This window comes from Canis lupus, chromosome 7, assembly GCF_011100685.1.
Source record: "Canis lupus familiaris isolate Mischka breed German Shepherd chromosome 7, alternate assembly UU_Cfam_GSD_1.0, whole genome shotgun sequence".
In the NCBI taxonomy this organism is placed as follows: Eukaryota; Metazoa; Chordata; class Mammalia; order Carnivora; family Canidae; genus Canis; species Canis lupus.
Genome location: NC_049228.1, coordinates 31443570 through 31460332, shown reverse-complemented (window position 1 = coordinate 31460332; position 16763 = coordinate 31443570). Strand labels below are relative to the sequence as shown.

The 16763-nt window shown below is 40.1% G+C and overlaps 1 protein-coding gene across 1 annotated transcript; it reads right to left on the bottom strand.

Moving 5' to 3' along the window:
* Nucleotides 1–100: 100 nt before the first annotated feature.
* Nucleotides 101–16719, bottom strand: TADA1 (transcriptional adaptor 1). Its single transcript, XM_038542658.1, has 8 exons — nt 16432–16719; nt 12095–12186; nt 11742–11807; nt 7342–7439; nt 5487–5696; nt 3865–4016; nt 1750–1912; nt 101–1305 (listed from the first exon to the last, which is right to left on the bottom strand). Exons 1-8 carry the CDS (start codon nt 16503–16505, stop codon nt 1153–1155), a joined length of 1008 nt encoding a protein of 335 aa, XP_038398586.1. The 5' UTR covers nt 16506–16719; the 3' UTR covers nt 101–1152.
* Between the last annotated feature and the right edge of the window lie 44 nt (nt 16720–16763).

Below are 16763 nucleotides of genomic sequence, written 5' to 3'. Positions count from 1 at the left end.
ACATCCCTCTCTGAACAGTCTTCTAAATCTCACAGAGCAGGGCTTTTCAAACTTCGAAAGGCGGCAGTATTCCTTATATGTTTAATAAGTACACAAGAGGAAAGTTTTCTCCCAAAAGGTTTATTTGTCACATTTGAAGTACAAAATCAAATACACAAATATTGAACCATGTATACATATCTATACATATTACTTAGACCTACACAACCCATCTGTACCTTCTAATCTAGTCACCAACACTATCTTCTGAGTAAAAAGCATCACCTCTAAAAAAACAAACTTTATTATTAGTAACACTGCTAAATGTAAATTATTTGCACTTTATCATTTGGAAGGACAGAACAGATACTGCACAGGAAGTGGGGAATTTCTAAGTATAAATCCAGTATGTCTACATGGGCTTCTTAAAACCTATTCTATAGGAATAATCAAGAGATGAATTTTGCCAGTCTTTGGGCATATTAAGTATAAAAGAAACGTAAGTTATGAGAAAAAACTTTGTTACATTCCATAGTTTTTATTTTGGTTTTTAATGCAAAGAAAGGACTTTATTTTGTCTAACAGTATAGTATTTCTAAGTCCTATTTTCTATAGAGTTGTAATGAATTTGGGGGGATATACCTATATCTGCTCACTAAAGGAGGTATATGATTTTTAACACTGTGGATTATTTCAACCCAAATCCAAGAGCACAGTTCTTTAGGAAAAGGCAAAAATTTTAGGCTTGCCAGATAACAGAATATATGCTGTCATTGAACACACAGATGTCCTGCTGATCATGGGAACTAAGTTATAAAAGCTTCTTTGTTCTAGAATGTCATCTACCTCATAAACAGACCACAGGATACTAAGCCTCAGATGCCTAAAAACATCTCCATTCTAGGCACAGGATTTTATCAGTGCTTACTCCCATAACTGGGAACACACACACACGTACATACATACATACATACAGAGATATGGGTCATTATCAAAGTCAGATTTATATTAATGGCTTCACAGTAGCAACGCAAAATGTACTCAGTGTCACATTTCCATAGGAAAGTTTATATTTACACTATACACTTCAGTTTTGAAGTGTGGACCCAAAAAACATTCAATTCTCTAACCAATGAATTTGCTGAGGGTCCCATGCCCTCAAATCACCTTAATTCAGCAGAGCAAAAGCCCTTCCTTGGCTGCCAGGCGCTGGCGGTGGACTTTGTCTTGCTGCAGTTCTTCATGATTTGGATGCCAGAGTTTCATGATGATCCTTTCAATGTTGAGAGCGTATACAGTATGTGTAGGAATGACTTCCCTGTGTACCTGTGATTAAAATATTAGCATGACTCCAATTACGTTTCAGTATATTTTTCCAACATTTTATAAATTAAAAAGTAAGGTTTATGTCAACAAAACACACAAAAGATGCACATACCTATAAACTATAAGCCAATGCCTAATGATAAAGCTCAAACTAGATCGCAAGAAAACAAAGAAATAACAAGCTTCTGAAATAGGAGTAAGGGAATAAATTTTTTTTTTCTTTTCTTTCTTTCACTGGGGACATGGGGGCTGGAAGAGGTAAGTTTTAGGAAGGAGGCCTGGGCCCTGGATTTGAAAAGTGAGGATAGTATTAATGGCTTTAATAACAAACAATAGAAACTGAAAACCAAAACCAGGAGGAGGAAAAGCTACCAAATTATCTTTGTAAACTCAAGTGAACTTTGAACCATAAATCTAGATAAACCTCAAGGGGCCAAGAGTTACCTGCAAAGCTTCAAAAAGGTCGTACATGTTGACCGGAGGCAAAGACGCAGGGAGGGTATCCCCAGAGCATGCCAGGAGGAGTGCAGCTTGCTGCTCCGCGTCATCAGGGGGCGGGTGGGAAGCTGGGTTCTGACCAGCACAAGGAGCAGAGAAGGCTGGAGGGCTGAAGACAAAGTATTTTAAAAACATTCCCAGTAACTAGGAAGGAGACAACTGAACAGCTAGAGTAGAAATGGGCTTTAATACAGCTTATTAAAAATATCTTAAAAGGAACAAAAAAACCCAATTACAAATCTAATTATTTTTTTAGCTAGCATATACATGAGTAGCCTCTAATTTTAATTATCATAGGCAGCCCATCCGTCAGGCTGGAAACAAAACATAAACACATAAAATATTTACTGAGCTCAAGATACTGAACCAAAATTGTTTCCTGCCCTTAAAGTGCTTCTAGTCAGGGGGAAGAAAAACAGACCTTAATTAAAGGAGAATGAAATTGAAAAACTGACTTGGGAAAGGAAGATAAAATGTAACTGGAGGCGACAGGATTGAAAATTAACATGTAAGAAAAGAAGATACAGCACACAATAAGCAGCAGGCAAAAACGGGGGACGGAGAAAACCCAAATCTTGCCAATTTCCGAAAACAGGATCCAGATATAGTATCAGCAGGGAAGTCAGGCATAATTTTTGTATCATAATACTGTAGGAGATGACCTTTACAGTTCTCAAGAACATCTAGGAGGTAAAACAACGAGGAGGTAACTCAGACCAAAGCACAAGCGCGTATGTGCGTGGGTATGGGCATGAGACAAAGGCAGCCCTGTTGGAGAAACAAGCGCCGACAGTGAGGTGATGCCCCGACACTGAGGTGACGCCCTGTGGGCCCGCCAGCGGGGGAGAGAGGCAGCTCGGGAGGCCTAGCAGGGTCAGATAGGCTGCTCCCAGCATTCGGCCACTAAAAGGAGCCCCCTCTCCCTGTTTTTGGTTTGTTTTTTTTCCAGAAAAGAATGACTTACAAAGAGAATACTCCCACACAGGATAGGCCTGAATGAGACTGAGAATGTAAATCTTCACATTTGGCAATCTAAATAAAAATAGTGAACCTAATTTAAGATGGGGCTCTTCAAAATGGGTCTTGTGAGCCACCTAAAGGTCTTCAGCCATGAAGTAGGTACAACCCCCTCCCTGTTGTGTCCAACTCTCTTCTCAGCTTTCCTACCACGTCTCCTACGTTCCCTTCCTATTCCTTCTTCACCATCATCACTCCTGCCAGTCCTTCCAGTCACACTTTTTTTGCTCTGAACTTGGACCTCCTGTCATCTCCCTAAACAACCAGATAACTGGCGCCCAAGGAAATTCAGTCACTTCAGTTACCACAAGAAAAATCACATCATTCCTTTTTCTTTCCCAAAGGCTTACAATATGTGGACTAAATTATCTGTGGAAAAGGAAGAAAGGTGGAGAGGTGAAATCAGACAACACACGGATGAGATGAAAGGTGATCCAGGCTGTCTCATAAAGTGATGACTCAGGAGGACCTTAGACGTCTTGGGAGCCCCCTCTGTGGAGGGCGGACAGAGGAATCCCAGGTGTGGGGCTGAGAGACCAGGTCTGCACAATGGCATGCCGAGAACAATCTGATGACACCCAGCATAGGCCACTCCCTTGAGCTATAGCTACAGAAGCTATAGAGAAATGCCTCCCAGCCCTCCTCCCATCTTCGATACCCAACCCTGAGCCAACAATCTCAGGCTTCACTTCTGACCCAGAGCAGGCCCACTTCTACCACCAGGCAGATGCTGGCCCGTTAAGAGCCATCAGAATGCACCACCCCAGGGAACCACTCCATCCACCTCAGAAAGTGGGGCACACTCACAGTAAACTACTTGTGGCAGCCAAACTCTGCAACTTCCCTTCTGATACACAGTACCAAACAATTAATTAGTTATCACCAAGGATGCACCAAAAAAAATAAAACTGCACTGTCCTCAAAGGTACCTGAGACTTACAGAAACATAATAAACAATTATTTAACAGTGGTCTAATGCGTAACAGTAGTATACCAACCAGAAAGGAAAGGATGGATGCAAAAATCACAAGAAACTTCATATACCTTTCTATTAAGTTGTTGTAAGCTACTACACTATTCTTCAGGTATGGCTGTGGGGTTACATTACTACCAAAGGCATACTTAAAGTGACCATCACGTAACCGATAAGCTTTCCTTCTTGACACAACTGATGTCAATATATCTTTAAGGTGATTCTGTAAAAACAAAAAAGAAAAGAAAAATAGCATGAACTCTTGTTTAAAAGCAAATCATAGAACTTCCATTGACCAAAAAATGTTTACTAGCATTTAGTGGATGGAGATATGAGACAAGCTAGCATATGTTGGAACCAAATGAATATTTATTTACCAAAGAGCCACAAAGCCACACCAGAGTAGGAGGGTAAAGGAAAGAGGGAGATGTGCTATTTTTATTTAGTTCAATTTAACATGGGCTTACTCTACATGAAATTTATTAAAGAAGTTATTTATATCTCCAAATTGGCTCCTCTCAGAAAAGGATTTTCAGATAGCCTTAAAGTACAAAAACAAATACATAAAATTTTAAAAAGGAGGCAAATTAATTTGAAACCTGTTTTAAAATAGGACAGAAAGTTTCAAGATCTAAAATTTATTGGTTACAATGCCCAATCTACTAAAATTCTTGCGTTAAAGAACCTTGGCTCTCCCCATAAAGCCACATACATAACAGATATATAGAAAAGAAACAAAAATTAGGTATTTAATATCTCTTAAGGAGAGCCAAGTACATTAGAGAGGAATGGAAAATGTGAAAATAAAGAGGCAGAGCTGGTCCCAGTCTACTATTAATAACAGGGGAGTCAGTATTAGGCCTGGTGTTTCAACTATACCAGTAAAATAATTTCATATCCAGGCTTTCATGATACAATTTGTCATTTCCACATACCAAATTCATTTAATGTGTACAACTTGATGAGACAGCTATTATAATCTCTGGAGTACATGAGAGCAAATGGAGGCCCCAAGTATCGGGAATTACCCAGTATCATCTGGCATACCTACACACTATAGATCCCAATATATTTTGTCAAATAATTAAATGAATAAAGTGAATGGATCAGTGAAAGAGTGTGCTGAGACAAGAATCTCACTGTTTAGACTCTTTAAATGCTGTGCTACAGCAAAAATCAGTGATTTTAATCTTTAGGATTCTACATCTCAATTTTTTCCTTAAAACCTGCTCCCTTATTGGGGCAGCCCGGGTGGCTGAGTGGTTTGGTGCCGCCTTCAGCCCAGGGCATGATCCTGGAGACCCAGGATCCAGTCCCACATCGGGCTCCCTGCATGGAGCCTGCTTCTCCCTCTGCCTGTGTCTCTGCCTCTCTCTCTCTCTGTGTGTCTCTTATGAATAAATAAATAAAATCTTAAAAAAAAAAAGGCAAAAACTGCTCCCTTATTAACAAATTAAACACCAAATTAAGCTGAAGTGTTAGGCCATAAGTAAGTTTTCTGAAAAGCTTAGTCTATTAACTAAAGGCAACTGCTTGGACTATGAGGTGTTTCTCCCCTCAAAAGAAAACCATTTCAAGACAACAATTCTCAGATCATGACATTTTGGTTCTTTTCTTGCAGGATCAAATTAACAACACACACAAGCTTGTTACATTCAACCTGTAAAACTCTTTCTGCCACCAGCAAACCAACCTCCACCGCATAGACAACAGCTGAGACTGCCTCCTCGGTGACGTTGTCCAACCCGTGCTCATAAGCAGTCACTATCATTCTCCCTTCCAGCTGACCCCGAGTGGGAAGCATCATTGTGTGGGAACAAAGTTTCAAGTCATCATCATCTTGGGGATCCTTTGCCACAAACTGCTGGGCTCCCGAGAGGGGATTTTGAGGCTGGAATCTATGCTATGGGTAAGAAAACTTTTCAAAATTATTCATCACAGTGGCAAGTAATGAGACACAACAAAAGTAACCAATTTATTGGACTGGAGATCCCACAAATTGTCACCAAACCATACCGGAGGGGTTTAAAAAAAAAAAGTAACTTGTGTACAAATAATCACAGATTCACATCCATTACATAATGAAGACATGAATTAAGGGGAATAATGGTAGTATGCACAGCAGCTTATTCTATTCAATTAATACCTTGGTAACCACAGAATATATGGCTCTGTGCTAAAAATAACAATTAGGGGGAAGGAGAAGATATAAAATTATTTTCAAACAAGTCAGAGCATTTTAAATATACTTGTAAGTAAGCAAGTTCTGAAAGTAGAAATATATAGTAATACTCCAATTATGCTGTAAAAAGCCTAGCCAACTGACATAACAGATTTAATAACAGGTATTCTAAAAGAACACCAGACGGTATAACTATTTTATATAATCTTTTACTTACAATCCTCAACACAGAATCTTGCTAACATAGTCATTCTAATTATTTAAAATAATTTTTCTTGGGCACCTGGGTGGCTCAGTTGGTTAAGCATCCAACTCTTGATTTCAGCTCAGGTCATGATCTCCAGGTCATGAGATCAAGCCCCAAATAGGGCTCTACGCTCAGTGGGGAGTCTGCTTGAGATTCTTTGGCCCTCTGCCCCTCTCCCCATTCATAGGAGTGCACACATGCACTCTATCTCTCTAAAATAAATAAATCTTTAAAAAATAACATAGTGTTTCTTAACCTTTTCCCACTCATAAAACCTCTGCCTTCCTCTGGTGGACTCTGAAAGCCCATCTGTATACTCCATCGTCAGTGTGAGACACACCCACAGTAGCGAACATGACCTGTCCCTGTTTGAAGTTTGTATCGCAAAAGGAAACACTGGTTGTTTTTCCATTTTCCAAGTACAAAACTGTATTTTATATCAAATATCCCTTTTCAAACCAAGGAATGCCTCTCTGGGGGTACCAATGCCTTCCAGATTGAGTATTATTTATAGAATACATAGAAAACAAAGGTAGCAATAAGTATTTGTTGAGGTTAATCAATAAAGCTATTAACACCCAGTCAAATCTATAAAAGGAGTATTTTTGAGAAACTTTCTTCTCCAAATACAAACAAAAAAGCAAGTTATTCTACAATGTTTACAAATTTTATAGCCAAATGCCTTCATGACTTCTCTGCTGATCCCCAAAGGCTCAGGGCCTAGTTGGGCAACATCAGGATCCTGCCAGAGGCAAGCGTCCTAGAGCCATGGAACACAAATCTTCAATATAAGAAACATTATTCATTCCAGAAAAATACTTAAGAGGAGAAAGAATACAGGTATATTTTTTGAATCATTAAAAAATCATTAGGTATTAACAAAAATATATTAATATGTATGCGATAACAAACTAGAATTATAAAAATTCAGATACCTGGGACTCGCAATCTTTGAAACTCTCATCAACTTCAAATACAGTAACATTCCTTCTCAAATCATGCCCCCCTTTTTTCCAACTCTACTACTAGTATTTTAAGATGTATTTAAAAACTAAGGCCAGTTTCATCACATCAGCATTTAAATCAGTTGTTACCAAGATCTATTGAATAACAACCTACATCAAATTTCTGACGAACAGAAGAAAGTTTTTTCTTTCCCTTTGGTTTTCCAGGTTTAGCTGCAGAACCCCCGGTCCAGTGCAAAGATCCAGCACCCTCTGTGAGACAGAAAAATAATAACCATAGAGAAAATAATGATAGGTGTCAACTGCTAAGTTTGTTTTCATTTTGGGCTAAAAAATTATGGAATGCTCAAGTAATGAAAATAAATAATAAATGCTTAAATTCAGATCTTCTCTTTTTTCTCTAAACAAAATTATGAATCATCTCAAAGCATGTTTTTTCCAGCTGTAGCCAAAATTATTCCTTTATGAAGACAATTTGTTTTTCATATTTTCAACTCTAATGTTTATTGGGTGTTTTGCTTGCTTATAAGTAGCAGTAATATCAAAAAAGTAAGCGAGAATTTTCTAGTTGATGGTGAACAGAGCACATGAATTTCTCTAAGACCCTACTAAAAATGATAACAGTGGAAAGTAAACAGCACATATGCACAACAGCGACAAAAAGGAAAATGAGTGAAACAAGATGATATCTCAACAAATTTCAACAACGGTCTAAAACTGTCTGACTTACAAGCAGACATATGGAAGCTATAACCTAGGCGAGGCAAGGTTGGGACATACAGAAACCAGTCTACCTGCATAGCAGAAATCTATAAAGACTCTGGATTTGGAGGAGGTAAGTGCAGTGGAAACCAGGGAGGGATCATTAAAGCTAAAAGTAAGATTAATGGAAGGTCTATATTCAAAAATCATCACCACCAGTAGTGGGCACGGTACAAAATAAAAATGCAGGTCCCTTGTGCAAACATTTACCATTTCAAGGCAACCACATTAGAGCACTAAGCCAAGGATGGGGCCCATCTGAGTTCCTGGGCAGTTCACAGGCCTTGAAGCCAGCCCGGCTCATGCCCATACATAGAACAGTAACTACAACAGCAGGGGAGAGAGGGGAAGGGGACAAGTGAATGGACGACTCTCCTCTACTTAAGCTGAACAAAATTTCTGGCATCTATTCAGGTAGTTGGTATAGATGTTGGCATTCTAGAGCACAGCTCTCTGTATGCTGCCATTTAAGGAGCCCCAAGCATTGTATGCTTCATTCTTAAATATGAATCACCAGACATTTGACAATAGTCTGTAACATGATCAGAAGACCAAGCTAAACAAACAGAAAATAAAGGTCCCAGATTAAAGAATTCAGGCAACACAAAGGACTTCAAGTAATTTCTAACTGGTACCTTCAGAAGTCTGAAAGATATATAGCCATAAAACAAAAAGAAGATATTATAAAAATTGCTGAATTAAAGAACGCATTGGGCAGGAAGGTTGAAACAGCTGAGGAAATCTCACAAACACAAAGCATGAAGACAGATGTCCAAAATCAGTAAATGCAGAAAGAGACTTAAGCTCCAGTAAGGAGCTACTGAAGTCCTACTGGAACAAGAGACAAAGTAGGTGTCTTTGAGAAAAAGTCCAGGAGGGGGAAGAAGTATTTCACTATAAAGCTTCTGTATTATTTCTAACCATGAGTGTATGCATATATAGTTTAAAGAAAAAAAAAAAAAAACTGAAGTAATCTAAGCTCATTATAGTACACTTAAAAAAATTACTCCCCCAAATTTTTGTAAGACAGAAGAAAAACCCCACTCATCATCTAAGCAAAAAATATTATTTCCATTTTGATGTTTTTTTAAGAAGTTTTTAAAGCTTTAAAAAAAAAATACTCCAAGTTTGCCAGTTAAAAAGGAGCTGTTTGGACACTTATGATGATGAGCACTAGATACTGTACAGAATCGTTGAATCACTATATTGTACACCTGAAACTAATATAACACTGCATGTTAACTAGACTAGAGTTAGGGGGGAAAAAACTGTTTGGGAAATCAAGTTCCTCCTCTCCACCACTTTAAATGTCTTTGGTATACCCAGGTCTCACTGATGAGGTCAGCCAATCCCAGAAGACTCCCAGAGAAACCTATTCCTGCTGGTCGGCCTGAGTGTTCCATGACACTGCTGATGTGTGAGCATACTCCAAGCAAGGAAGCACAGCATGGTGAGTATGGACTCACTGACAATGAGGACAGCTTTCCAGCGCTAAGCAGATTTCAGTGTGGATCCAACACTTCCACTTACTAGTTGGATAAAGTGTCAGGTAAGTTTTGCTTTTCTTTTTGTTTTCTCTAAAGTTTGTTTCCTAATCCGTAAGAGGAGGTTAAGACCTATCCTAAGGAGTTGTGACAATTAAAAAGAATGCACAGAAAGTGTTGCATTGCAGTTACTCAATTAAAATCCTCTTTCCTGCCTAACTTAGAAAAACAGAAAACCCACTCCTAAGTATTATACATACAATGAACTATTTCTCTATTTCTTTCTTTCTTCTTCTTCTTCTTCTTTTTTTTTTTTTTGAGTAAAAGGATAGAAGTTTGTAAAGCAAAGATACAGAGAAAGCTCTCAGAAGTGAGAGAGGTCCCAACAGGGTTGCCCTCTATTTCACTTTTAATAGAAATCATCTCTTTGTTGCTAGCAACTATCAATTTCATTTTGAGGAAATATATTTTGGTGTTTGATAGAGAAATAACCTCTCAAATTCCAAATATTTCGTCATTTATTTTAAAATAATCAATAACAAATGTTCATGAACATCAAAGGCTTTATTTAGTTAAAACCAGCCACTTACACTAACTAATACCACTTCATTTTGTTTGGCCATTTTTTTACTTTCAAGAGCACTTTTTCATATGTTCTTTCATCCATATATGTATAAATATAATTATCTATCTGTCTATCTATATATATCTGTAGAGCAGATATTACTGTAATGTAAAAGCTAAGAACATCCAATAATTAACTATACTACCTAAGCTAGTGGCAAAACCTAAACTTGAACCTAAGTCTCTTGACTCTAATCAACCAGGGTTTCTATCCCCAAACATACCACTCACCTTTTGCACATATGCCACTTTAGAATATACAGAGCAAGATCTGGTTCTCACAATGCTGTCTTTCCTGATCAAATTAAATTTTACACTAAGGACTGGATCATCTCTATGATCTAACTAGCTGAAGTCCACTTCTATTTAAAGAAAACAGAACATGCAAAATCAGATACATGTGACAATGTGCAGAAAAGGGCAGTGTGGGGTAAGGGAAGCAGCCCCTATTAACTCCAATCTCCATATACAAATGCTCATTGTTAACTACTCTTTACCAATGACAACTTCTTTGAGTGTGGGGGACTTGGACTTTAGGAGACTGCATCTGAGTTCATTATTATACAGTAGAGGGTTAGCAGAGAAAAGACAGAAAGTACTAGCCATTTCTCCATAAAGATTATCACAATCACCACAAGTCCTTTAAAAACAAAAATATTCAACTTAATTTACAGCACGAGATACCTAGAAATCCAAATTTCTAACAAGAGCTCAGTATAGGTTTTATTGTGAGGCAAATTTTAATGCATTTATTTTTGATCACTTGATTAAAATAAAATAAGATGGTTGAAAAAACTGACTTATACCACTTAAACTCCAAAAAATTAGGGCAAAATAGTCACTGTTTCTTATCTGTATCTATTTCGGGTAAAGTGACAGAATTAGCCCCTACCTACCTTCCCAACAAGCTAAGGCTGTAACCTTCCAGGTGCCAATCTCCTACTGAGAATACAAGTCAAAGTCCAGGTTCTCGCCACGTTGTGGTTTCTCCTCCGCCTAACCCTAACTCATCTTCCCTAGATCACAGAAACCCTCTCCTAACACCAGCGGCCCTTGGCTTCTTCATCCTGATTGCTCACCCTCTTGCCTCTCATTTATGCAATCTAAAATCAAGCTGAGCTGAGTGAAATAAGTCAATTGGAGAAGGACAAACATTACATGTTCTCATTCATTTGGGGAATATAAATAATAGTAAAAGGGAATATAAGGGAAGGGAGAAGAAATGTGTGGGAAATATCAGAAAGAGAGACAGAACATAAAGACTCCTAACTCTGGGAAACGAACTAGGGGTGGTGGAAGGGGAGGAGGGCGGGGGTTGGGAGTGAATGGGTGATGGGCACTGAGGGGGGCACTTGATGGGATGAGCACTGGGTGTTATTCTGTATGTTGGCAAATTGAACACCAATAAAAAATAAATTTATTATTAAAAAATAATAATAATAAAATAAAATAAAATCAAGCTGAGTGGACAGTAAAGACCAAAATTCAATATAAACACAGGGAAATCATCTACTTCACAAAGGTTCTATAAAACCATCTTTACCTACATAATAAATGTTTTCTTCTGAGCAGTTCAAAGAACATTTCACTTGCAAACAACAGATGTGTCTGTTAAAGGAAACTAAAGCCCACTGCTCCATGGCTCTGCTGAATGACATCCCCGGAAGTATTTCCACTCCCTTACCTGGTGTAGACACCAAAATCTGACAACGCGTAAGAATAGCCAGGAGGAAATCGTTGTGAGAATGGACTGAAAAAGGGAAGATTGTCACAAGTAAATTACGAAATATTTAAAAATGTAAGGAAACCATTATTTAACTTTGGATTATCCCCACCCTGCCATTCTTTACACTTTATTTCAAATATCCATATTATTAAAATAATCTTACACAACACTAAATCCAATTTTATTTTTTAAGTTAAAAGACTTACTGCAAAATGTACTGCCATTTATTTATGCAATTATTTATTTGTCATTTATTACAAATCTGGGAAAACTTCAGAACAGTAAAGTAACTCTCCAGATAATTATTTTACCATTATCCTGCGTGAGAAGTCTATGGGCTTCAAGGTCAAACTCTTCTTTGCTGATCTTCTGCTTGAACCACAACTTTAAATTAGCCCAGTATCTGCAAAGGCAGAAGCAGTATTAAGAACCAACGGGTCTGCTTCTTTCCTTCCCAAATTCACCTTACCTGCTCCAAAACCGAGGAAAGGAAATTTTGCATTTCCTACTGTATTGTGAGCTGAGTTCATACACTTCTCCCCAAATTCATACGTTGAAACCCTAATCATTACCCCAGTACCCAGGGTGTGACTGTATTTGGAGACAAAACCTTTTTAAAGAGGTAATTAAATTAAAATGGCGTGTTTTTTTTTTTTTTTTTTTTCAGGGTGGGGGTGGGCCCTAAGCCAATTTGATGAGTATCCTTGTAAAAGAGATTAGGACAGAAAGAACACACACACACACACACACACACACACACACACACACACACACCTGTGACCCCAGACAGTGGCCATCTACAAGCCTAAGGGAGAGGCCTCAGAAAAAACAATCCTGAGGATACTCTGATGTCAGACTTCCGGCCTCCAGAACTAGGAGAAAACAAATCTATGTTGTTTGAGCCACCCCATCTGTGGTATTTTGTTATGGCAGCCTTGAAAATGAATACACTTAGGAATCAGAAAACCAACAGAAGGAAAAGGAAGAAGTTCTTCCAAAAAAGGAACTGATAGGTAGTCACACAATTGGACTCACGAGTCAATTAGCCAAAAATCACAGCCATACCTTTCCTTCTTCTCTGTTGCCTTTGTAAAAGACCTACTCTCCAGAGTCCTACATTTGAGATATATATTTTAAAAGTATTATTATTAAAAGTATTAACTTTTAAATATTAATTTCAAATACATTATTTTTTATAATTAACTATAGTTAATAAACTGTATTGTATATTTGGAAGTTTGCTGAGAGATCTTAAAAGTTCATTAAAAATTTTTTTACCTATGTGTCATGACAGATATGAACTAGACTCATCATGATAATTCTGCAGTATACAGATAGAATACTTGTTGCACACCCAAAACTAATATAATGTTACATGTCAATCATTCCTCAATTAAAAAAAAAAGATTTGTATTTTAAAAGGTGTATGTGTTTTATGGGTTGGGGAGTAGTCATTAATATTGATCCTGATAAACTTTTTCCTTTCAAATGAACTCAAGTTTTAATCTAACTGGCTGGAGTAATGAGTTTCTAAAACACCTCACCACAAAGAAAATACCCGTGGATATGAGAAACTTAGTGGTTTTTAAAGTGAAAACCAACCACTAGTCATAAAAGGTACCAGTTAACTGAGAGGAAAAAAAAAAAGACTTGATCCCTTAGACCTTAACAACATTATCAGAGCACTAAAACATGACTTTTCACATCCACAGCCCTTGTGCATCAAAGAGAATTAAAGACTGACTACTCAGTGCATGTCTTACTATCACTTTCAACTTACACTTAGCTATTTTCTAATTCTCATTTGAGTTCCTAACAGAAAAGAAAAAAGAAAGATTTCTAAATTAGATGGTTTAATGCTCTCACTGCATTATACCCATGGCAGGGCTTCTCCTGCACATAGCTTACCTTCAAGTCATCTTAGTATGTACCTCTGTATGTAACTGGATATGTGTGCATGTAACTGCATGCAAAGCTTTGGGTTCACATCCATTTTTTCCCCCCCAGGAGAAAACTATAGTTTTAATGGGGTCAAAGTTGCCCAAGACCCATTTCAACAGCAAAATGTTTAGTTTCAGAGCTTGGCAGGACATTTCACCTGATACTCACACACGCTCATTAGTCAATAATAACTTCTCAACAACAGACACCTAAATGCTTGTGTTTTTTGTTTTGTTTTGTTTTGTTTTGTTTTGTTTTGTTTTGTTTTAGGACAGGAAATAAAGCTCTACAGAAAAAACAAGTTTCTTCCTGGCCCATTCTATCCAACAAAAGAGGATAGTAACATGAGACAAATTTCATTATTTAAAAGCCCTGTGTCACTATTTGGCAAGAATGATGCAAAAATTTTGAGTGTGAACTTATATGTAAAACAAGGCTCTAACAGGAAGCTCTGCCAACATACTACTTATCTTCTCCAATGGCAAACTTCCTAGCCCAAAAGATCTGGGAGACCTGCTCCCCAAACCTGGTCCCTATATTACCTTGCTGTACAGCCATGGACAAATGACTGTTTTCCTCAACAATACCAGAGTCAACATCTATGAAAATGAGGATGATAGGAGAGAAATGGGAGTGGGTCAAACTAGGAAGCACTGGAGATACTTAGAGAAAACTAAATAACATATGATCAAGTCACCAAAAAAATTCAACACTTTAAATAGGACACCTTCCTGGGTACTACACAAAGTGAATTAGCTAGCAAAGGCCATGTCTTTCTAGAAGCTGATGTGGGCATGCAACCTGACATAAAGGACATGTGGACCACTAGATAAATAGAAAGCAACTCTTATCTGGGTTCCTTATACACTCTCTGTGTTTTACCTACCACCCAGGACCATGTTTAAACTGCCAGGTTATATAAACCAAAGCAAACTACTCATGAAGGAAATGTGAGAAATTACTGTATAGCAATAGTACAGAGTGTTTAACCAAAAGGCACTTTTTAAGGAGCAGGGGAAAAAGCGAGAGAATGGAAAAACAAATACCAACCCTGTGCCACTAACTATTCCTGGCACAAAAGCATATTTTGATTGCAATATTAGAGCAATATAGTGATTCACCCTACAGATGCACCAAATTTAGCTTTAGCATCTATATTTGACCAACATTTGATAGCCAGCATTGGTCTTTACTAACCAAATAGAGGGGGCACCCGGGTGGCTCAGTGGTTGAGCGTCTGCCTTCTGCTCAGGTCATGAACCCGGAGTCCTGAGATCAAGTCCCGAATTCGGCTGGGTGGGGGGTGGGGGGAGGGCTGCCTGTGTCTCTGCCTCTCTGTGTCTCTCTGAATGAATGAATGAATGAAGAGATCTTTAAAAAATAATAAAAATTTAAAAAGTAAAATTGTAATAACAATTGATGTTCCAACAATTTCTAAAACACCTCCTTGTTATTTCAGAAATATATTTGGCTTCGGCCTTGGATGAAGTATTGATCTTCCATCCCGCCATTCCGCATCGGACCTGCTTGTGTCCGCCTGGCTGGGCACAGGCTCCTTTAGAACCCCCCGTAAGGGATCCCTGGGTGGCGCAGCGGTTTGGCGCCTGCCTTTGGCCCAGGGCGCGATCCTGGAGACCCGGGATCGAATCCCACGTCGGGCTCCCGGTGCATGGAGCCTGCTTCTCCCTCTGCCTGTGTCTCTGCCTCTCTCTCTCTCTCTCTCTCTGTGACTATCACAAATAAATAAAAAAAAATTAAAAAAAAAAATTAGAACCCCCCGTAAGGGGGGAATCCCTGGGTGGCTCAGCCGTTTGGCGCCTGCCTCTGGCCCAGGGCGTGGTCCTGGAGACCAGGGATCGAGTCTCACGTTGGGCTCCCTGCATGGAGCCTGCTTCTCCCTCTGCCTGTGTCTCTGCCTCTCTCTCGCTCTGTATCATGAATAAATAAATAAATCTTAAAAAAAAAAAAAACAAAAAAAAAAAAACCCTTGTAAGGTATCAGGGCCAGGAATTAGGCACGGGGAGCCCAGTGACTTTTGAAGACTTAACTTCTCTAGATCTCAGTCTTCTCATCAAATGAGAAGGGTAACCGTACCTACCTCACATCCCTGCTGTGAGGATTAGATGAGATAGTACATTGGAGAGTGCTTAAAAAGTGTTCAATTAATGTCCCCTACTGAGATCCTCACTATCACTGCTGTGATGTTCGGTATTCTACCCGCGGGGCCGTCTGCCTTCCCAAACTGCTGTCAACGCTCTAAAACGCAGGGTCTACGCAGGGCCCGGATCTCAGGAAGCCTCCGCCTCCAGGAAGCCCTCCAGGGGCGCGCCGCCCCACGCGGTGCCCGCTCCCGCCGGGGAGCGTCGCGTTCGCGGCCACCCGGCCCGGGGCAGGCCTCACCGGTCTCGAACTCTGCATGCGGGCCTGCAACCGTTTAGGCACGGAACGTGCCTCTCCCGCCCGCGCAGGGCGGGGAGTCCCGGGCGAAGGCGCCCCCCGAGGCCCGCGGCCCGCGGCCCGCAGGAGGCAGGGAGGCCCGGCCCTCCAGCCCCGCGCTGGCCCAAGAAACCCGGAGGCCCCGCCGCGCGGGACGCGAGGCTGCGCAGGCCTCGGGGCGGCGAGGGGCGTCTCCGGGGGCGCAGGGGCAGCCCGAAGCCAGGGGAGCACAGGCGCGGAGACCTGGAAGCTGCGCCACAACCGCTCTTACTGTTTCACGTTGTCCCCCAGGGCCTCGCTCAAGTTCTTCTTGGCCGCTTCCAGCTCGCTCACAAAGGTCGCCATTGCTCCCCACGTCTCAGCCCGACCGCAGACGGCTCTGCCACGGTGACCAACAACCGAAAAGCCAACGCGGCGAGAGTCTCGGCGCTGGAGGCTCAGTCCGCCGGCGTCTGCCCCGCCCCCAATCGCTCAGAAGACGTTTGTTTGGTTTTCGGCTCCGCCGGCCTTCCTGAAGAGAAAGTGAGGCGGCAAATTCGCTGTTCTCTCAGTCCTCCTGCCCCCGCCCCCTGGGGTCACGTGATCGCGTGAGGCCCCGCCCCC

What these genes read in the sequence shown, in the direction of transcription:
- TADA1 (XM_038542658.1), bottom strand. Translation starts at nt 16,505, where the DNA reads ATGGCGACCTTTGTGAGCGAGCTGGAAGCGGCCAAGAAGAACTTGAGC. An exon ending in CTGTTCGTCAGAAATTTGAT is followed by an intron (nt 5,697 to 7,341) that starts GTAGGTTGTTAT and finishes TCTTACCCATAG; the next exon opens with CATAGATTCCAGCCTCAAAA. An exon ending in CTGTTGTCTATGCGGTGGAG is followed by an intron (nt 4,017 to 5,486) that starts GTTGGTTTGCTG and finishes TTGTTTTTACAG; the next exon opens with AATCACCTTAAAGATATATT.